Consider the following 23,809-nt stretch of genomic DNA (forward strand, 5'->3'; position numbering starts at 1 on the left):
TCTAAATGAATACTTACAAATTCTTGTATAACTGTTTTTTAATCACATGTCTGTAAAGCACTTTGAGCTGCCACCAGCATGAAAAACGTTATATAAATAAAAAATATATTATTATTATTATTATTATTATTATTATTATATTACTACTCAGTAGTGGCACCCAGGTGGTGGAATGAACTCCCACTGGCTGTCTGAACAGCAGAGTCTCTTGCGGCGCTTCAAACGCAGATTCAACAACAATCTCAACATGAGAAATACTTTTATCAACCAGATTTAAGATTTTACTTGACAAGATACTATTTTTTTGCAGTGCTTGCCTTGCCTCCAGTACACTGTTAGAAGTAAAGGTTCTGGGCAGGTACATTTTTCATTGATCAAGGTACAAACAAAATAAATGTGCCCTTAAAGGTACAGCAGTGGTTTTAAGGTCCGATTGTAAACCTTCAATAAGTTTTTCCAGGTGAAAAGTTTGTATTGTGCCTTTTGTGAATGTTTTGAAACAGAACAGTAGAATAAAAGCCTGGAGGCGAGACGGGGTGTGTGGAGTCAGTACAGCTTATAAAGTATCACTTCAGTGGATTATGGTTCAGTTACGTTCCCTGACTAAAAGTACTGAGATGTACCATTGAGGGTTCCTTCCCAGTAACAAGAGGGGAACAGCCCCAGTGACAGTTTTGTACCTTTCTTCTGAGAGTGCAGTTCTATAAACTGGTGGAATTTGTGCCAATTTGCGTCAAAGCTGTTTCGGTGGCTTGTGTTCGCCCAACAACTTACTAAGGTGGTTTATGTTGGTGCTCTGTTTCTCAGTCAGCCTCAGATTATGTTTTTAAACAAAGTAATATAACAAAGACAAGAGAGGGCAGGAACTGGAAAATTTGCATATGTGCATCCTTCTGGTGACAACTTAAAATGAATTTCCTTGGTAGTTTGGAACGCTATACAAAGCACAGTCGACCACGCAAGTTTAGCTATCCACAAAGATCTGTCAAAATCTCGCAGTGGGAGCGGGTGAGAAGCAAAGCCATGAGTGCCTCACTTGAAAGACAATGCAGTCCCGGGCCTGCGCTATTCTCATCTCTACTGGAGCACAATGCCAATCATTATAGGCTCTGCTCTTGTCTGCCCATTGACTGGGAGACAAAAGAAGACTGTGTTGCTATCAATAACTCAGGAATCTTTTCAGTTTGCAGCAATTTATGAAGCTACTTGGTCTTTTGAAGTTCTGCACCACTTCTCTTATCTCTACAGCAATTTCACTGCAATGCTACTATACTTCATCACAATGCCTACAGTAGGGACAGTTCCTGCATTACATGGGCCTAATGTACTGTGGAACAGATTGCATAAAGGAGGCATTAAAGCATCACTGAAAGCCTGATGCTGAAAACACAGCCAGAGAAGAAAACTATTTTCATAAAGCTAAAGGTTAAACTGAATAGTAAAGCTGTCACATCGATTGCCTTAGGAATCCACTGGGTTTTATTTAAAAAGGCAAATAATATTAAGCCATGCAGAGCCGCCCGAAAGTCTCCAATACGTTTCACAGCATTTTACAACTACATAGTGGTTAACGTTATGAAATTATGTGGTGTATTTTTTGGGTAAGAATCTGGAAAGATACTATGTGGTGGGTACCAAATAGTATCAGGTGGGCACCAGATTTTGTGTGATGAGTACCAGATAGGATTAGGTAATCAACAAATACTATGAGGTGAGGACCAGAAACAGGCGTTATGTATTTTTCTTATAGTATCTGCTAATCACTGCATAGTATCTGGTGTTCACCACATGGTATTTGGTGCTCACCAGATACACACCTGTACAATCTGTTGTATTTTTGGGGGCAGTCATGGGCTGGAGGTTATATGTCAGCCTCATGCCTGGAAGGTTGCCGGTTCGATCACATGACTGAGGTGTCCTTGAGCAAGACACCTAACCCCCAACTGCTCCCCGAGCGCTGCGGATTGGGCTGCCCACCGCTCCAGGCAAGTGTGCTCACTGCCCCTAGTGTGTGTGTGCTCACTAGTGTGTATGTGGTGTTTCACTTCACGGATGGGTTAAATGCGGAGGTGAAATTTCCCCGTTGTGGCACTAATAATGCTCTCTTAATCTAATCTCTTAATTTTACAACCCTATGGTAGCAATGTTATGGAACCTCTGAAAGGACATGGTGTATTCTTTTAGGTAAAAATCACCAGATACTATGTAATGAGTACCAAACAATATCAAGTGGGTCCTGGATACTATGTGATGAGTACCAGATACTATCAGGTAATCAGCAAATACTATGAGGTGAGGACCAGATACAGACGTGATGTATTTTTCTTACAGTATCTGCTAATCACCACATAGTATCTGGTGCTCACCACATGAAATTTGATGCTCACCAGATACACACCTGTACAATCTGTTGTATTTTACAACCCTGTAGTGGCATTGTTATGGAGCCTCTGAAATGACGTTTTGTATTCTTTTAGGTGAAAATTTGGAAAGCACCAGATACTATGTGGTAGGTACCAAATACTATCAAGTGGGCACCAGACCCTGTGTGATGAGTACCAGCTACAATCAGGTAATCACCAAACACTATGTGGTGAGGACCAGATACAAATGTGGTGTATTTTCCTTTTAATAGTACCTGCTGCTCACCACAAAGTATCTGATGTTCACCAAATGGTATTTGATGCTCACACTACATCCATTTAGAGGTTCCATACAATATCATTAGGGATGCGTCAATATAGACACTGTGATTATTTATTGCACTGGCAATTGGTCTTCTGAACATTCTGCTCATCTGTTGTACAATAAATACATCCTCAAATATCAGTAGAGGAAAAATCGAAACGTCAATTTGATTCCAAGAATTTATTTTAAAGCATCTGCCAATTCCAATATCATTCCGATGTCACTTTGCATCCCTAAATGTTACCAACAGGGTTGCCTGTATCAGGGCTCTGCATGTACAGGGGTAGGGCCATGTACAGAAGCAGGTTATGCAGCAAGACCACTGGGGAGGGGTCCAATGCGTCTTTTAGTCCCTTATAACAGTGCTGCAGCTATCCTTCATGCTCCCCTGCTGGAATCCCCACAGTGACCAGAGACTCCAAACTCATTATTTCACACGCCCAAAAGAGAGCTTGTAGAGTATTTTGAAGTTTCAAGATCGGAGATGGTTAGCAGTGAGGAAAGCTGGGTGGGTGGACTTTGCTGGGAGGGAGACATGTCTAAGTGTGTTTAACAGCCTAGTACAAGGGAAAAAACTCACAGCACTACTGATGGGAGGGACTATATGAGGTGAAAATGAGTGGCAGCAAGAGACAGAGACACGGAAAGGACAGAGACACTGACACTGTGCCAGCCCTGTCAGAAAATGCCTGTTTTCAAATGCCATTCTGTTCATTCTCATGCCATCACAGCCCTCTTCACAACAAAGTTCAATCTGCAGTGATTTGGGCGACTGTAACAGCATCTCGGCTGACATGGATAGCACTGCATTCATCCATCACTGCCGCATTTCAGCAGGCCTGAACATAACTGCTGGCCCAAGAAGTAAAGCGGCTGTCGCACTTCTTAAGTGTCAAAATACTGGGCTGCAAAGCAGAATCTTATTACAGACCTCACTAAACACTAAAGTGCAAATATACAGCGTTTTCTTTGGTTGGGTGTCATTTCCATTTGAGCGGTCAGGTACAAGGCTTTGGCATAAGGTGAAATGCTGCCATCGTGTGGTCAAAAATAAAACGGCAGGGCACTTCATGAGTCATATTGTGCAGCACAGCTACTGCAGATCAACGAATGTCTAAATGGGTGGTTGTTCATTATACTCAACTTTCATTTAACAAGCTTTTCAAACATTTAATTCATGTGAGGACGCTGCTCCTGTCCAAATATAACATTGCTTAACATACATTCTGACTAGTCAGAAAAGAAACTTGGATGCCTCACATGCCGAGACCACCTATTTACTCAATACAAACCTCCCCTCGTTTCTACGCTCATTGTCCATTTTATCAGCTCCACTTACTGTATAGCTGCACTTTGTAGTTCTACAGTTACAGACTGTAGTCCATCTGTTTCTCTGATAGTTTGGCTACGTTTACACAGCAGGTCAAAGTGGCCCAAATCCGATCTTTTTCCTCATATGTGACACAGATGTGTAATCTGCGTGGCTGTGTGAGCAGCCAAAACCGCAGTGAATCTGACATTTTCAAATCCGATTTGAGCCGCTTTCACATGTGGTGCTGAAATCCGATCCCTATCCGATCTGCGGCGATGCGGCTCAGTCTGAACAGCCAGATCGGAATTCAAGGGACTTTTACCTCAGTCCAACTTGACATTCGCCATAATCTCGCGCTGCTGAGGCTCAGAAACATTTCTGCTGATGTTTCTGTACCAAAACCCAAAAACAGAGGAGACTCATCGCGTTTGAAGAGGTTTCGAAAGAAACGAGGAGGCCGCGGCTGCAGCGCCAGAGACCAGTTTAAACAAAATCTGAGGACACGAGCCAAAGAAGCGGCCGTGGCCGAATGCCGCGCCATTTTCGTGACGAGCTCGAACACACTGTGTTCCTGTCAGTCACTGGAACTTTAATCGCTCCTGTGATGCTGCTGAAGATGAAACTGAAGCTCCGGGAGCGACTGGCGTTCTCTCTCGTCATGACCGTTTACCTTCGGACGAGCATGACGCGTGAGGAAGCTCTGCTCTTTTGCGCGTGCAAATCGGTTTCGGAGCTGATCTGTTCAGACTGATGTCACATACAGATCACATTTAAAACAGAGTGTGAACAGCCAACCAAAGAAATCAGATTTGCAGAGAAAATTGGATTTGGGCCACTTTACCCTGCTGTGTAAACATAGCCTTTGTTACCCCCTTTTACCCTGTTCTCCAGTGGTCAGGACCCCCATGGACCCTCACAGAGCAGGTACTATTTGGGTGGTGGATTACAAAATTCTTTTATTGACGTATAAAGCCCTACATGGGCTCGCTCCTGAGTACCTGCAAGACCTTATTTCCTATTATGAAATCACAGAGTGCTGCCTTATTAATAGTTCCTAAAATCTATAAGGCTGCGGCTGGAGGAAGGGGGAAGGCCTTTTCTTATAAAGCCCCCAAACTCTGGAATGATCTTAGAGAAAATGTTCGGGACTCAGACTCAGTCGCAATCTTCAAATCTAGGCTGAAAACTCACTTGTTCAGTTTAGATTTTGGTAGCTAATGTTCCCCCCTTAATAAAGGCAGCAGATCCAGGGGTCCATAGACAAAGGGGATTATGGTAAACTGAGACGCTGGTGCTGTCGTCCCGCTGCTCGTATGCGGTCACTCAGGTTTGTGGACGGTGGAGCGGAGGGATGCCAAACTGTTTCAGAGTGCTGCCGTGTCTGTGTGTCCTTCTGGTTCTCTCCTTTTAGTTAAGCTGTCATAGTCAGATCTGCCGGAGTCATTAGCTACACTCACCTTCTGTTTTACAGACACCCAAACAGAACAAAACTAATTCCATTTATCTACCTTTTTACGAGTAAAGGACCGACCCACCTGTCTGGCCGGACACTGTTGGACGTCTGACTGTTGAGCTCTCCTGCTACCCGCTTCAGACCAGCTGCCCACGCCCCAGCTACCGCCACCTGCCTTGGACTAGCTGCCCACCCTACATTAACGTTTTCATGGACTCCTAGCTATTACTACTACTAATACCACTGCTATTAATATTAGTAGTATAATCACTTGTAGGTAGTTTGACCAGAGCAGAATGGGTCTCCCCTTGTGAGCCTTGGATCCTCCCAAGGTTTCTTCCTCAGCTCTGAGGGAGTTTCTCCTTGCCACTGTCGCCCCTGGCTTGCTCACCTGGGGGTTTTACATTCATGTTAAAACTTTGTCTTTTCCGGAATTCTGTGAAGCTGCTTTGTGACAACATCAGTTGTAAAAAGCGCTGCAAATAAATTTAACTTGACTGACTAATACACCACCACCACCACGTCAGTGTTACCGCAGTGCTGAGAATGATCCACCACCCAAACAGTACCTGCTCTGTGAGGGTCCATGGGAGTCCTGACCACTGAAGAACAGGGTAACAAAGTATCAGAGAAACAGATGGACTACAGTCTGTAACTGTAGAACTACAAAGTGCACCTATACAGTAAGTGGAGCTGATAAAATAGACAATGAATGTAGAAAGAAGGAGGCTGTCATAATGTCATGCCTGATTAGTGTATATATAAAATGCAAGTTTGGTGAAGAATATAATTTACACAATTTCCATTTTATCCCAAGTGTAGGAGATTAGCAAAGACATGTCTAGCGTCTTAAGTTTACGTCTTAGTTCTGAGCCGGAGCTTCAAGACTAACAAGTAATGGAAGCTAACACTCTACCAACTGGGAAGATGCAAACTGCATGCCTAAAGCTGCACTCACGAGCACGAGGGTACTGGGAAGTGTTCAGCTTTTAAGTGAGCATCCATTGTTTTCCCAACCTCAAACAGAGGAACTGCATGAATGCTTTGAGATAGGAAATAGGAAGCACACAGTTTAAACCCACTTTTATTAGGTCATTCTAAGCCATGAAGTTCTTCAGTCAAACAATCATGAGGCAGCGGTGCAAAACATCATGCAGGCACACCCGTCAAGAGCTTCAGCAAATGTTCACACCATACATCAGAACAGGGAAAAAAGCTGGTTAAGTGACTTTGTGGCAGGGCTGGTCGTGTCAGACAGGCAGATTTGTGCATTGTAGAATCAGCTGATCTGGGATTTTTGCACACAAAATTCTCCAGAGCCCATAAGTTAAACACAAATCAGGCCCTCGACACAATTCTCTCCGGCCCACAGAAGAATTTTTATTTTCGATTATTATCAGCCCATTTCGCACTACAGTCCCAAGCATGCACTACAATCTAATGTGCACTCTGACTCTCTTACAACAAACAACAATCTACGGGACAGCAGTTACTCCTCAATTCTGCACAATTCTATGCAATTCCATAGCACACCAGTCATATCACCAAAATGCAATTCAGCAATATAACACCTAACACCATCAGCTCAATAGCTCAGAAACTGAGCCCAAGTCTTAATGAACATGCAGCAAAGAAAGGATGCCAGGTGTCTAGTTCAAGCACATAGGTAGGCTTGAAAGACTGAGCTCCTGGGGACATTTAAACTTTGAATATTCCAAGTGTCCATGTAATATTATAAGGCCTACTAGAAGTGTCTGTATTTTACTGTTGAAGTTATATTTTGAATAAACCGTGGTCAGTTCGGGTTACAGCACATTAATAGTTAAAAAAAAAAAAGAAAAGAAAAAAAAAAGCAACATTTGTTTCTCTGGCCTATTTTATAATTTTATAATATGGCCCTTTTACTGGTCGAGTTTGACACCCCTGCCCTCCAGTTTACAGAGAATAGCAGAAAACATCCAGTGAGCTGTATTTCTGTGGGCAAAAACACCTTGATGATCAAACGGGTCAAAGCAAAGGTCAGGCTTGTTTCAGACTGGCAAAAAGAATTTAGGCTGTTCTGAGAACAAAGGGCGGCCCTGTCCAGTAATAAAATGCTGCTGGTATTACACAGTTAGAAATAAAGGTTCTGTGCAGGTTCATTTTTCGTTCATCAAGGTTCAAACAGTGTAAATGTGCTCTCAAAGGTACAACAGTGGTTTTAAAGTCCAGTTATGTATCTTTAATACAATTTCCAGGTGAAATGTATCTATTTATACCTTTCCATAATCAAATGTTTTAAAATAGAACAATAAAATAAAAAGCCTAGAGACGAGACGGGGTGTGTGGAGTTCAACTTGGAAAATATAATTTCAATGGATTATGGTCTAGTTATGTTCCCTGACTAAAGGTACACTATATTTCCAAAAGTGTTCACTCACCCATCCAAATGATCGAATTCAGGTGTTCCAATCACTTCCATGGCCACAGGTGTATAAAACCAAGCACCTAGGCCTGCAGACGGCTTCTACAGACATTAGTGAAAGAATGAGTCGCTCTCAGGATCTCAGTGAATTCCAGCATGATACCGTTTTCGGACACCACCTGTGCAACAAGTCCAGTCGTGAAACTTGCTCACTACTAAATATTCCACAGTCAAGTGGTATTATAACAAAGTGGAAGCGACTGCGAATGACAGGAGCTCAGGCACAAAGTGGTTGGCCACGTAAAATGACAGAGCGAGGTCAGCGGATGCTGAGGCACGTAATGTGCAGGGGTCGCCAACTTTCTGCAGAGTCAATCACTACAGACCTCCAAACTTCATGTGGCCTTCAGATTAGCTGAAGAACAGCATAGTGAGCTTCATGGAATCACACTTCTCCTTCTGGCAATCCCATACATGAGTCTGGGTTTGGTGGTTGCCAGGAGAATGGTACTTGTCTGACTGCATTGTGCCAAGTGTAAAGTTTGGTGGAGGGGGGATTATGGTTTGGGTCTGTTTTTCAGGAGTTGGGCTCGGCCCTTTGGTTCCAGTGAAAGGAGCTCTTAATGCTTCAGCACCAAGAGATTTTGGACAATTTCATGCTCCCAACTGTGGGAACAGTTTGGGGACGGTCCCTTCCTGCTCCAACATGACTGCGCACCAGTGCACAAAGCAAGGCCCATAAAGACTCAGAGTCCTGACCTCAACCCAACAGAACACCTTTGGGATGAATTAGAGTGGAGACTGAGCCAGGCCTTCTGGTCCAACAACAGTGTCTGACCTCAAAAATGTGCTTCTGAAGGAATGGTCAAAAATTCCCATAAACACACTGCTAAACCTTGTGCAAAGCCTTCCTAGAGGAGTTGAAGCTGTTATAGCTGTAAAGGATGGGGTGACATCATATTAAACCCTATGGATTTAGAATGGGATGTCACTCAAATTCATATGTGTGTGAAGGCAGATGAGTGAACACTTCTGGCAATATAGTGTACCTTTATTTCTGAGCCTGAGAAGCAGATTCAATTTAGTAAAGTGTTGAGTTGTAATGTTTTCTGAAATAGTCTCGCCCATGTGGTTTCTGACACTATGTTAGTGTTCTCCATAAGAATGTACAAAAGTAGAGACAAAATTACAGCTGATTTCAGATATACAACGCATAGACATAAGCGAGTCTATTCAAGATTTGTGTTTAAATGTACTCCATTTAGAAATCTCGGTTTATAAAACAGTGAGGGTGCAAACCCAGACTTCTGACAATAATTGAGTCACAAAACATGTCTTGGCTGTTGTACTACATGTGGGGTAAGTGTAGTGTGGAAATTAGATTAGTCTTGGAGTGATCCTTTGTAGATAATTAATAAACTCTTTATATATATATATATATATATATATATATATATATATATATATATATATATATATATATATATATATATATATATATCAGTAACACATCAACATATCAGTGAATTGGCAGTAACCTCAACCCAAAACCTAATTCTACCCTCACCTTGGCGCTAATCCTAACCTCAACCCAAAACCTAATCCTAACCCTAACCCCAAACCTAATCCTAACCCTAATCTTAACCTCAACCCAAACTCTAATCCTAACCCTCATATGCTTTTGACATGTAACCGAGAGTCTGTTGAGTGTTTCATGTAAAAGAACCACTCAAAATAAACTGTCACCACATATTAATATAAAATATAAATTCTGTCTTTGACACCCGTTGAATGAGTGCCAGTGCACAGACATGCTTGGCCCACGACACTCATGAGTTTTGCCATCATTGTGAATTAACTCCCAGATGCTCCCACTTAAAATATACTCAAAATGTCATTTTATTTCAAATTTTAAAGCTGTGGTGATGAGTAATGAATGTGTGTTAGAGACACAGGCACACAAACAAGAAAAGCAAACATCACATATAGAAAAAAAAAAAAGAATACAACAAAAAGTGTCAAACCACAATTTAAAAAATAAAGAAAAGGAAAAAAAGCTTTTGGTAACATCACGTCTTCCTCTGGCATTACTGAACTGTCTTTTCACCTTTCAATCATGACTAAAGCACAAACAGTTCTTACTCACTCAGTGAATACTCAATTTAACTTCTCACTGCGTAACTGCACCTCACACAACACTTCACCTCCCCACACACACACACACACACACACACACACACACACACACACACACAATGCAATAGCCCCTTTGGTTACAATGATCACCGTTTTTGATTTGAAAGCAACATTGAGAACGATATCATGAGCGTTTGTAAGGCTGCGTGGTTTCATTAATTTGTGCTTTGACAGACAGTTTAGGCAATTTGTTCAGTCTTGAATGAAGGTACATTTTCTTTACATTGCAGTAACTTGGAGGGAATGGCTATGTAAATACACACAAGTATTAACATCAAGTCCTTAAATAAATGTAAACATATACATCTTTTGAGGTCTGTACATTGATCCTCTTCGCTTTAAAAAAAAAAAAAAAAAAAAATTACTGGAGCATCGTTCGGATATTTTTTGGAGTGGACTCGTCATTCAGATGTTTTGTGGTGAATCTGGAACAAAGGGGGGGGGGAATAAATGTCGTAAGTACGTTCCAATGTAAGAGCCCAAGCACACTGTTAATTTTTAAATAACTTGGTTATGTTCATAATGCAGTGATAATTACATCATCATTTACATTTTACAACCTCTTTATTCCTCAGAATTAAACAGCCTGTTTTTGTTACTGTGCCTTTAAGACAGTTTGACTGTGGCATTCATATCAAACCCTGTACCTCCATTTTTTTTTTAATCACAGTTGTTGGAAGAAAACCTCTTATCTCCGAAACGATAACTTTACAGGAGAAGGAAAATAACCTACTTTAAATTTAATGTAAGTCAATGGAACCAAACGTTTTCCCACCCAAGTCATTCTTCATTAAATTTACACACAATCTAAAGGGTAAAAAGTATATTCAAATGGTCAAAAACTGAAAAAAAGTCAAAATTGGAGAAACAAGGTTTTCTTCAGACAACAGCGATATGTTGTTCTATGTTACTCTGTTATTTAAGAGACAGTAACTGTCTTTATGTAAACATTTCATATTAAATGGACTAATAGAAATAGTCCAAATTACTTAAAATAAAATCTTGTTACAATGACATTTTAAAAAATGTTGCATTCTCTTGTAAAGTTACCATTTTGGACAGATTTTTTGGACAGCATCAATTTGTAAATATTTTGTTCTACCTGCCCTGTATTGTACCCCATTTTTTAGTAACTACTACTAAAAACAGTTTAGTAACTAATGAGACTTAAACTAAAGAGCTAAACTGTTGTAGGCTGAATAGGTGAATGTATGTAAAAGCATTGCTTTTAAAATGATGACATAAAATGATGACTTCAAAACAGCCCCTTTAGCAGCTTAATTTCCCCATATGCATTGTACTGACTTGGGAATACATTTTTACTTTAAAAATTTCAGTTTTCCATGACATATGCTCTAAATTAACTGCCAAATTATTGCCACCTTAAAGTGGACAAATCCAGTGATGTGTGGCTGATTTGTTTGCACAGAGCGAGAACTTACTTCAAGGCATTAAGGAGACCTTCAACATTATCAGCTGGCTGATCTTTCAGGACCTTTATGCATCCTTTCATCTGTGTAGAACAAATGGTACGAGATCATTATGCCTTATAAACTCCAGAAATATAATATAGCCAAGCCACTAAACCAAAACTATAAAGTGTCAAAGTTCAAACGTAGCATGACAATCTCACATCAATTTTTGAGGACTTGGTGAAGGCACCGTTGGGATGCACATGGTCGTAGAGAATTATAACGCCCACCATCACCCGCATGCAGAATAGCAGTGTGTCTTCACTGTTGAACCGGCTTGTGTACTCTCTACAAAACAAAAAAAAGCTCTCAAAGAATTCCTTAAACTTGGTGCTATACTGGAGAAACATTAAACACAGAACCTCCAGCTGGAAACCAGTTCTACCTCTATAGAAAAATGAAAGGTTATTGAGAAGAGTGAAATAGGAGCAAATGAGGGAGAATTGACTGAGTACTCACGGCGTCTCCAGCATGACCTTGCAGACACTGGCCATGGTGCTCAGGCAGTCTGTGGTGTTCTCCAGGGGCAACGTCTTGTTCTAGAGCGAGAAGTGATGCAACATTAGGCTCTTTTCACACTACCCAATAAAACAGGCTATTGTGTTTTTACTCCTTTAAAGTTATCTACCGCAGCAACAAACATTTTGAAAGGTTTAACCCGGGGTGCAGGTTTTCATTCCAACAAACAGGAGATCACCTGATCAGTTGTTTTAAAGCTGAGACACACTAGCCTTTTGTGGATAAGACCGGACATCTCTTGTGTAAGCACTTAAAATCAAGGGTCATGAGTTTAAGTCATGACTTAAAATTCAGTAATCAAACCAGTGGGGGAGGAGTATTTAGTGGGGCAGTAATGTCAGAAGCTGGTATAAAAAGGAATAAATCCTTTCACTCAAAATTGCCTTCTGTTTCTAATTAAAACACTTGTTTTATTTCTTTGTTATAATAAATGACTTCCTCCCAGTCATTATCGTTGCGGTGTTGCTGCAGTGTTGCCTTGACCACCCTGTTGTAATGCCTTCAGCCAAAGAGCACCATTACTGTGACATTACTCTGCGTTTCTTTTATGGTCATATAAAAATGACAAAAATTACTATAAATTGTCATGGGTTCAAATTTTGGTGCTGGAAGAAAGTCCACATGAAGCAAACATGATGGAGTCCAAGACAGATTTTTGAGGGTACATGCTATTGAGCAAATGACACTGAAATAAAGAGATACTAAAGCTAAAGGCTGTTCAGATTCTATACGACCTTCATAGTCTGGACCGGGGGGCGCAACATAAACATTAAACAGAGTTTTCGTCCTTTCAACAAAAATCAAATCGCCTTGGGAGACACAACATTTTATGTCCATTTTATTGAAAAAACGTTTTAGCATCTTGGCCGCAAATATGCCTCAGTATGTGCTAATGTCCTAGTACAGGCTAAAAACAAAAACGCACTTAATTTGCTCTGCTTTTTGCTTTAGCTCAGCAATAGTTGCTTTTCTTGCAACTCCGGCAGGAAACATTTCCACAAAAGCAGAAAAGTTTCTTGTAAAATGTCTCAACATTTGTCTTTTTACGTGGTTGAAGAGAGCTTCTCACTCGCCAGCTTCTTGTTCAAGTTTTCCCATTGCACCTTGAACAAGAAGCTGGGAAATGAGGAGCTGACTTCAGCTTTGTGATGTTTTAGTGTGACAGTTTCTCGTCGCAGATTATAACTATCAGGAAACTTTATTTGCTTATAAATGCAATTAAGTTCATTTATCTCCAAATTATATTAGTCTTAAATCTTTCTTTTTGCCTTTTCGTAAGCTACTAGTTAGGTGAGATTGCTATGGAGCCGCAACAGGGCAGTAAACGAACTGCATGCAGCCCCAAAGCTGCGTGTTTCTGACCACTAGTCTGGACTTCGCAAAAGGTTCTTTTAAAGTTTAAAATGACAACTTCTTTTCAGCCACAAGTTTCATTTGAAAGTGTAAAATCCACACAGACAACATGGAAATGTCACCTGTATATTTGTATGGACCTCGTGACATTTAGCAGTATTTAAAATGCTAGTTATAATGTCCAGTATATTTGCGATAAAGGAGAGGAGTTGAAGCTCTGGAGGGCCATAACTTTGCAGACTTTTGCACTCTACATCATTTAATACACCTGATTAAACGTCAGCTAATCGGCCAGGTCTTCATGAATTTAACTTGATCTGTCCGCCAGATCCCACTCTTGGGATTAAGATACGTGCATTACCTCAGTCACAAAGTTTGTTGTTGCTGTACTAAGTGTCTTCAGCATTGGAGTGGCCTCAGCGTAGAAGAGAGACATTCTGTTTGCCATCTCATTGTTGACTTCATTTTCAATGTCCAGCTACAGAAAAGGAGAAAAGCACAGCTCTGGGAACTGGTTCTGTAAAAAATTGTGAGATTGCTTTATTCCTCTTAAACTGAATTTCTTACATTCATGTTATTTATTCTGTTCCGACTGATTGTTCTTCTGTAGTAGCTGAAGTCGTTCTGGATGGCAGGAATTCTCATCTGAAAAAGCAACAAAAATTTTCATCAGCAAAATATTTTAAAACAGTTGAACCATGCATTTGTTTATTTTGCTACACTTAAAGTTTTGAGGTTACTAAAAGTTAAGTATCTCGCTGGCTGGTGTGTTAGAGGCACCTTGAGTTCATCAAAGCGAAGGGTGAAATGCAGGATCTCAGCAAACTGTTTGGCAAGGGCCTGCTCCTTCTCCAAATGCTGAGTGGGAGTGTATGGTGGACAGGTCAAAGACTCCAACAGGCTCTGCAGAGCTTTCTCTGTGTGGATGAAAGGAGAAAACCATCAGGCAGGTGTGGTACATGGTTTAGATTTTAATGGATCAGAACATACTGGTGCAGCGAACATACCCAGCTTCAGCGAAAAGCCATAAAACTTCTTGAGTCGGATGACAAGAGGACAGACCGAGTTCCACGCCCTCTCCTGAAGCAGCAAGTCATTAGGATTCTGTATAGCCTGAGAGCAAATTCAAAACGCAGTTAATGACCTCCTTATTTCAGGAAACATGCCATATTCCATTACATAGACAAATGTTATGACCACAGTAGTCCATGTAGAAATGCATGGTAACAGCTAAAATGATCACAAGTATTTTGGTTAACAGTGAACTTATTATAGTATACATTATGTCTATACATCTCAATTAAAAATAAGGCTGGTTCTGAGAATCTGTTAAATGCTAATGGTAAACAAATTTAGACCTGATATATAATTTACAGCAGCATGCAACCCAATAAAAGGGATTTTTATGAAAAGCCGTCAGAAACACAAGCATGTGGCAGCAGGTAATGACCATAGCCCTTAAAAATAATCTATTTTAAGCAGAGTAACTAAATGCATCAGGAGTGTTACATATGTTTGATTGAGGATGCAAAAAAAGTCATTATTATTACATATGATTACTTGTGCATTTCTAAGTCAAAGAATGAACGGATACAAAAGTACACCATGTATGTTTATGCGCATGTGTGGTGTGTTTGTGTGTAACATACATCTCGTATCTCCTGTCCTGCTCCCTTGTAAGCCTGCAGGCCTGACAGGATGCTCTCCGACTCCTGGAGCACAGCATTCACTTGGTTCCACACTTCTCGCTCACAGTCAGTCGGCTGTGCGTCTGATAAAAGAGAAACCGTTATACAACTGGCACACAAAAGATTAATTGCAAAGGTAGCAGCATATAATATACAAGAAATATAGTCACATATGCAATAACTAAAATTAGAAACACTGATACAATCTCCAACCAATAACACTCCAATGTAACTAATGCAGCACATAATTATGCAGTACAAAGGATTTAGCAACTCACAAGTATTTCTATGTATCTAGAACAGGGATGCTCAACTTTTGTCCTGGAGGGTCGGTGAACAGCTTAGTTTGGTAATTTCTCTGCTCAAAAATACTACTTGGACAGAGTTAGTTTTCCATGGGGAGGTGGAGTAATATAATTTTATCACAGGGTGCCTGTAATGTTTATGACCAATTCAAACAGGATAAGAAATCAAGGTGTAATTACAGAGATGTAAGCGGTGACTCAGACTCTGCACTGCTGCCAAACCAATTTAAGTTCCATAGGCAATATGTTCTGCTGCTCAGAGGTAGACACATTTAATTTAATCATAATTTCTTTTCTCCAACCCTCCCAGCTAACTGTTCTAAATGAAAGCGGTGTCATAACAATGGGAATTAAAAGTTTATATTTATATTCTTTAACGTTCAGAGTCACAGGAAATAAATATTGGCTTCAAGAAATTACTTTCTGTGCCTTCAAATAATGTTTTATTTGCCACCAAAATGCAGAAACTCCTTTTTCAACAGGACATGATGATTTATTTACAGACATGGCAATTCATATTGGATTAATATAACCTGCGTTTATTTATTTGTTTTTATGGTTCATTTTGTAGAAGGCAAAAGCTGCTTCCACTGTGCCTCCACGCGGAAATGCAGTCTGAATAGTCTGCTTAGTTCCATGCCAGACAAAACAGGTTTGTTCAATTGGAAAAAGATTAAAAAGAAATCTCCAGAACGGCTACATAGTCCACATGCTCTGCACTTTCAGTGGCTAATAAAAGATGTGTGCAGGGCCACCAGGCAATAAGCAAAATTTACCCCATCCCCATGAAAAACGAGTAGTTCTATAGTGCTAAACACATGCTAAACCTGGCAATTAACAGTGTTCAATTAGGTATGCTTAAGTGTTTTTGACCAAACTGTGCTGGATGCCAGCCCTCCTGGACCAAAGCTGCACTTACAGTGTTGCTGTAAGATAAACTGAAAACAGAATCAACACCTCTACCAGACACGTGTAGCACCTGCATTAGCGTTAGTATTAAAATGTTTGATAGGTTGGGATTTCAGAGTGATAGAGCTTTAAAAGACGCCATGCAAACCGAGGGAACATAAAGACAAGATGAAGTAGTATGTGTAGATAGAGGACAATGAGCACATCACTATGCAGATTCTGCCATGAAACAAAACATACAACACAGCCAGTTATCAGCACTTTAATGACTATTTAAAATGGTTAGTTACATATAATTCAGCTGCTCATGCACAGTTTATGTTGCAGAGAACAAAGGAGATGCCCAAAATAGGTATAAGGTCTTTGGCTTTTGTCCCCAGTACCGGACTACAAGAATTTGTATGTGCAAAACATATGCAAAACCACACAATATACCAGCTTGCAATGTTTTAATTTGCACAAACAGTATTTGCACATGCAAATGCTTCTGGGAATTGTAAGTATAGTCCTTTCAGTAAAGGTTACTTCACTATTAAGAAACTTTTTAAAGAAATGTATGTTCATGCATGTTTTGCACTATGATGAGCAGATTTACACACACACACACACACACACACACACACACACACACACACACACACACACACACACACACACACACACACACACACACACACACACACACACACACACGCACACACGCACACAAGGAAGGATAAGACATGCAGGAGGTTAGTAGCCAGCGGGAGTGACATGGAGACCAGGCCAGGCAAAAGCTCTGCTCACTTTCAAAGTCAAGGAAAAAGTTTGGCCCCTGATCAAGTTCTGTGCAAGTGAGAACTTTTAAAAGATTCCCCATTTGGTTTCTGGAAGAGAAGAGCAAGAGGAGACAGAGAAACACAGAGAGAGAAAGAGAGGTGTTGCATGACATGGACAGTAAAATCACAGGCCTTCGCTTTGAACTCGCTGCCGCAAGGACTGACGTGCTCACGTAGACCTTTATTTTTCTTGGTGAACACAGCTGTTTGAAACTGAACTTGAGTTTAAGAATTGAGACGGTGAGCTTATTTTTGAGTCAAGACTACAAAGAATGTTTTTCACCAGTGTTAACCAAGAAAAACAGCAAGGCGACGTACACCATGAGAGCATTCAGACAAGGCAGTACGGTTTCTCCATCTGTGAAGGAAAAAGATTAGTGGTTAACACGCTTCACCCTCTGACTCCACCTTCACTCAAACTTACTTTCAAAGTCCAGGAAAAAATGTGGATAGTTCTCTATTTCTCTCGTAAGGACTTTTAGAAGATTACCCATTCCAGCAAACCTGATCAAGATATAAAATGGTAAAAAGCAATGAATGAAACAAATATAAAAATGTATAAAACAAACAAACAATCTAACCAAACAGCATGTGACTCAAAGGGACCAAAGAATACTGTGCTTATTTATTTAGCTGCCAACAGAGCTCAGTGGAAAAATCTCAAATTTTAATACCAAATGCCCAGCACAGATCAAACAACATGACAAACTTCCTGCTTCACAATGTTTCATTTCTCTGAGGACCGATATGTAGGAACAGACAAAAAGGCTCTGTAATGCCACATTTAAAAATACTACCAAAGATATGAATACAGCAATTTTATTTACATGTAAAAATTCACAAACTGTGCTGCACTACATTCAATTAAACAGGGCTAATTATGCTCTCTTTGTAAAGAAACAGACAGTTTGTCTGTGTTTAAGTACTGAGAACTATGACACGCATTACCTGAACAAAGACCCCTGCCCATTTCATTCTTCAGCACGCACTAGAAGCACAATATCAGTTCATCTTTTTTTTTTTTGCAAATCCATAACATTATATTTTCTGAGTGGGAAAGTCTGAAGGGAAAGCTCCCACTGCATTCTTTTTGTACATTTAACAGAATAATGTGCAGATGCCACTGCATCGTGTGTGTATGTGTGTGTGTGTGTGTGTGTGTGTGTGTGTGTACCAAGGAAAATTAACAGCATCTCAATATGTGTAAAGCCAGCATGAAAGTTTAAGTATATGACAGCATTTTGGAAATAAATTGTTTTGCATGTGTTGGTGGTTCATGCCACCTTATTCTATGAGGATTACATTTTCAGAATAAACTAAAGCAGCTACGAAAACCAGCGTCTACAACCTTGATCGGAGTAACAGCAGTCGTAGGTAGCAGAACTGGTTTTGCCCACAAGAGATGGCTGGCAGTTTGATTCCATGTAAACAAGACAACTGAACATTAGATATAAGAGATGCTGACAGCTTCAGTCCACATTATCGCTTCACTGGCTATGCAAATATTAAATTCGGACAGGTCTGAAGCAGTAGTGGTAGTCGGTGTAAAACTTTGAGTGTCCAGTAGAGGGCACACCTGCAAAGCAATATGCACTAGTTTGATGCATCACATCTTTAGACGCAGTTCAGAGGTAAAGTCAGTTTGTACAGCTAAATTACATACACGTTTCTCGGTGTCATTCTAATGGACCGCTTAACACTCTGACACTCCCACCTCCCTTATTTACTGCTGTTATGTACATCAATCCTTTAATCATGAGTACACTAATATTGATTTTTACCTATGTTTTGATCACGAAGGTAAGCAGTGTACAGTCCATTCATTTTATCTAATTTATCAAACTGCCAACAGATATGCTAAGCAGCAGAAAAGATTGCTTTGTAACGTTACATGTTGTCAGAGATATTAAAATGTGTATTAGCAGGACCCCAGATAAAGTTCAGCTTATCTTACAGTCTGTTAATGGCTCTGACACTGGTCTGCGAAGGTGATCACCTACACAGTTTTAATTCAAATCTCTTTCAGCTTTAGATACGAAAACACTTCATTCCAGATGATCCATATCCAATTAAATCTTTCTCTGTAACACTTTTCATCCCTTAGACTGATACGTAATTCTGGCTTATTTACTACCACTGCTGTTCTCACTACAGGTTTGTTCTGAAGAGTTGTATTACATTTATTCCTTCACTTGAAGAAGGAAGCTCATTAGAGAGGCACCAGATTGGCTGACTGGTGTGGCAATCATTCATTTGCAATTAACAATGATCGTCAATTATTTACATAAAAAAAATATTAAAATGTTCGACAACTGTAACTGCTATTGCTTTTTATGTTTTATGTCATTATTTTTATTGTATTTTTTATTTCTATAGTGGAATCACTACAGAAATGACAAATCACTACTTCAGACATGACGGTTGATTCATATAAAGACAAATCTGCTCTTTGTTTATGGATAAAACTAACAAGTCAGTGTGAAAATGTTGCACAGTGGATGTATAAGCTCATAAGATGGTAGAGACTGGAAAAACAGCCAAACAGCACTGAAGCTGAAGATGAGAAGTTGAAGGTGCATGTTTGCAAAGGAGGATGTGAAGATCACAGCGTCTCTTTTGTCTGTGGTTAACCAGGTTACAATGGGTGCTGCAGATTCAAAAACGCTTCCTGTCACACCTTTGCTACTCCAGCTGCCAGAACAACACTCAAACATAAAATGTGAAAGTGTTACAGACCCAGTGAGCTAAACCCATGTGTGTTTGGCCTATTAGTTACACTAAAGGAATCGTAAAGGTGGCAGGTTGAGAAAAGCAAATATGTTCTAGGATACGTGTGTATTCAGACAAAACCAGACGCACACACTGAAAGGCATGTTTATAATCAAGCGCGCCTGCAAGTGAACACAGACACAGAGACACACACACACACACACACACACACACACACACACACACACGCTTTAAGTACTTGACCTGTCATTAATGAGGTGACCCTGTGGAGTGAAGGACCTTGGCAGGCTGTTTGTGGAGGATAATAACCTTCAACATGTTCCCTGAGTCTGACAGCACTCACAGTATGTCCTTCATATGTGCACCAGAGCCAAAAAGCTGCAAACGAGCACAGAATTTGAGGGAGTTTTGTTTCACTTCAGGTGTGTTTTGTGTGATAATCTGTTTGGGCACAAATCTGACAGACAGTTTTGTAGTTCATCGACTTCTCTGACGTATTTGTACAATCAAACTGTGAACTGTGTGTAAATTTGAGCGTAAACGTTAAACATCCTTAATAAATGCCTGATATAAATATAGATTTTCATAGTTAACCATAATACCACTAGTAAGAATAAAAGAAAAAATATACGATAATACCTATCATTTATGCACATGACAATCCATTATAATACTGAATGTATTTACTTCACAAGAATATTGATATCAACAAACATAACACATTCAATTTAAAGGTATATTACATTGTGGTTTTGTTCTATAGTACTGAAACTGCGCAGAAAATACACAATATAAAACACAGCTAGTGTAGAAGCATCTCATACACTGCGATACCTATTAGCTCAAAAGTCACTGAATGCCGTCATTTTATTGGCTGCCTACCAAACATCTACAAGAATTAGGACATGCTTCATGTAAATGATATGCAAATAAGGTATAGGTAGGTGTGGGGTTGATTTTGATGCACTGAAGCCGTTTCATCATTTGCACTCAAATCTCCACTTGTTTTCATGTCCTAGGAAAGTTTCATGAATCAGATGCAAAGTAGTTTGGATGTCAATAAAATAATTAAGGGCTGATGTCTCAGGCATCAGGCAGAATCTCAATTATTAAATATAATAACTCTGTTGGGCAGCTTTTACAGCAGTAGTGTCCAATCTTAAAGGGTCAGTGTGGCTGCAGACTTTCACCCCAAACAACTGCAGCACCCTTGATTCCACTTATTCAATCAGCTGGTCTCAGTCTTCAAACTGCTGATCAGGTGATCTCCTGCTTTGTTGGAATGAAAACCTGCAGCCACACCGGCGCTTTCCCTGTTTTAGATTAACTAAACTGTCTGGACATTTGGTTCATATCGCCATCACTACAAATACATATATACATACACAATACACATACTTTATTCCATTCTCAAATCTCCAGTCCAGGGTGAGAGGCGTCGGGCAGGAGTGGGCTTACTCATAGCTCCCCGGCTCAGCGCCTGTACGTTGGCGTTTTCTCTGGTGGACGAGAGGGTTATTTCCCTGCGCCTTCGGGTCGGGGAATGCGCTCTGACTGTTCTGTCTGTGCTTATGCACCGAACGGCAGTTCAGAGTATCCGGGGACTCCATTGTCTTGCTGGGTGACTTCAACGCTCATGTGGGCAATGACAGTGAGACCTGGAAGGGCGTGATTGGGAGGAATGGCCTCCCCAATCTGAATCCGAGTGGTGTTTTGTTATTGGAGTTCTGTGCTTGCCACAGTCTGTCCATAACAAACACCATGTTCGAACACAAAGGTGCGCATAAGTGCACATGGCATCAGGACACATTAGGCCGCAGATCGTCGATCGACTTCGTAGTTGTGTCATCGGATTTGCGACCGTGTGTTTTGGACACCCAGGTGAAGAGGAGTGGAGCCGTCAACCGATCACCACCTAGTGGTGAGTTGGATCACATGGGGGGGGGGGGAAACACCAGACAGACCTGGCAGACCCAAACGGGTTGTGAGAGTTTGTTGGGAACGTCTGGCAGAGGAACCCACCAGAAAGATCTTCAACTCCCACATCCGACAAAGCTTCGGCCGCATACCGAGGGAAGCTGGTGACATCGAGTCCGAGTGGGCCCTGTTCCGTGTCTCCATTGTCGATGCAGCTGATCGGAGCTGTGGCCGCTAAGTCATAGGTGCCTGTCGTGGTGGCAATCCCCGAACCCACTGGTGGACACCTCAGGTAAAGGAAGCCGTCAAGCTGAAGAAAGAGTCCTATTGGGCCCGGTTGGCTTGTGAGACTCTGAAGGCAAAAGATGGGTACCGAAGGGCCAAGCGGATTACGGCTTCGGTGGTGGCTGAGGCAAAAACTCGGGTGTGGGAGGAGTTTGGTGAGGCTATGGAGAAAGATTATCGACAGGCACCGAGAAGGTTCTGGCAAACTGTCAGGTGCCTCGGGAGAGGAAAGCGGTTCCCGGCCAATACTGTATACAGTGGGGCTATTGGGCTGCTGACTTCGACTGGGGACGTCATTGGACGGTGGAAGGAATACTTCAAGGATCTTCTCAATCCCACCAACAATCCTTCCCTAGAGGAGGCAGAGCTTGGAGATCCGATCAAGGGTCCATCCATCACTCGGGCTGAGGTAACCAAGGTGGTTGGAAAACTCCTTGGTGGCAGAGCAAAGGGGGATGATGAGATCCATCTGGAATTTCTGAGGGCTCTGGATGTTGTAGGGCTGTCCTGGCTGACGCCTCTGCAACATCACGTGGACATCTGCGGCGGTCCCCGTGGAATGGCAGACTGGGGTGGTGGTCTTGCTTTATAAGAAAGGGGACTGGAGGGTGTGTTTCAACTATCAGGGGATCACACTTCTCAGCCTACCCGGTAAGATCTATGCAGGGGTACTGGAGAAGAGAGTCCGACTGATAGTTGAATCTCAGATACAAGAGGAACAATGTGGGCTTCGCCCCGGTCGTGGAACACTGGACCAACTTTTTACCCTCACCAGGGTCTTGGAGGGTGCGTGGGAGTTTGTCTACATGTGTTTTGTGGATTTGGAGAAGGCATTTGACTGCGTCCCACGGGGGATCCTGTGGGGAGTGCTCCGGGAATATGGGGTGAGGGGCTCGTTGTTACGGGCCATTCAGTCCCTGTACAAACAGAGCAGGAGTTTGGTTCGTATAGCCGGCAGTAAGTTGGACTGGTTCCCAGTCAGGGTTGGACTCCGCCAGGGCAGTCTGTTGTCACCGATTCTGTTCACAACTTTTATGGACAGAATTTCTCGGAACAGTCAAGTGGCAGAGGGCGTCCAGTATGGTGGCCCCAGGATTTCACGTCTGCTTTTCGCAGATGACGTGGTTGGAGTTTTGTTCACGAGTGAAGGAAGAATGGAACGAGAGCTGAGCCAGAAAGCAAAGCTGTCAATTTACCGGTCAATCGATGTTCCGACTCTCACCTATGGTCACAAGCTTTGGGTAGTGACCGAAAGAACGAGATCGCGGATACAAGCGGCTGAAATGAGCTTTCTCCGCAGGGTCGTCTGGTAATGGGCATCTGGTAAGGATGGCCTCTGGATGGCTCCCTAGGGAGGTGTTCCAGACATGTCCGATGGGGAGGAGACCTCAGGGAAGACCCAGGACACGTTGGAGGGATTATATCTCTCGACTGTCTTGGGAACGCCTCGGCATCCCTCTGGAAGCGCTGGAGGAGGTGGCGGAGGAGAGGGAGGCCTGGGCCTTTTTGCTTAGGCTGCTGCCCCCATGACCTGGATTCGGAAAGTTCGGGCTGTTTCTGTTGGCCCACTCTTCATGAAATTTATATACAATGTAAAGGGCAACAGGCATTTTCAAATTATGTCAAAAACTGAAAAACAACAAGATACAAGGTTTTCTTCCAACAGCAGCGATATTATACACCAATCAGGCATAACATTATGACCACCTCCTTGTTTCTATGCTCATTGTGCATTTTATCAGCTCCATTTACTATATAGG

The 23,809-nt window shown here is 41.5% G+C and overlaps 1 protein-coding gene across 5 annotated transcripts in view; it reads right to left on the bottom strand.

The window, feature by feature from the left end:
- Positions 1–9,732: 9,732 nt before the first annotated feature.
- Positions 9,733–23,809, bottom strand: part of fam49a (family with sequence similarity 49 member A) — a 37,439-nt gene continuing 23,362 nt past the window's right edge. For 2 of the 5 annotated variants that reach the window (XM_017720190.2, XM_037538128.1), the window contains exons 3-12: positions 17,086–17,165; positions 15,047–15,168; positions 14,405–14,510; positions 14,178–14,314; positions 13,965–14,042; positions 13,759–13,875; positions 11,985–12,064; positions 11,687–11,813; positions 11,496–11,566; positions 9,733–10,478 (exon numbers count right to left, since the gene is read on the bottom strand). In XM_017720190.2, coding sequence (XP_017575679.2) covers positions 10,415–10,478; positions 11,496–11,566; positions 11,687–11,813; positions 11,985–12,064; positions 13,759–13,875; positions 13,965–14,042; positions 14,178–14,314; positions 14,405–14,510; positions 15,047–15,168; positions 17,086–17,158 — 975 coding nt within the window. In that variant the 5' untranslated portion in view covers positions 17,159–17,165 and the 3' untranslated portion in view covers positions 9,733–10,414. Of the gene's footprint in view, positions 10,479–11,495; positions 11,567–11,686; positions 11,814–11,984; positions 12,065–13,758; positions 13,876–13,964; positions 14,043–14,177; positions 14,315–14,404; positions 14,511–15,046; positions 15,169–17,085; positions 17,166–17,541; positions 17,622–23,809 lie in introns of all 5 variants that reach the window. The other 3 variants (XM_017720192.2, XM_037538129.1, XM_037538127.1) reach the window with 2 other exon arrangements.

This window comes from Pygocentrus nattereri, chromosome 4, assembly GCF_015220715.1.
Source record: "Pygocentrus nattereri isolate fPygNat1 chromosome 4, fPygNat1.pri, whole genome shotgun sequence".
Taxonomy (NCBI): Eukaryota; Metazoa; Chordata; class Actinopteri; order Characiformes; family Serrasalmidae; genus Pygocentrus; species Pygocentrus nattereri.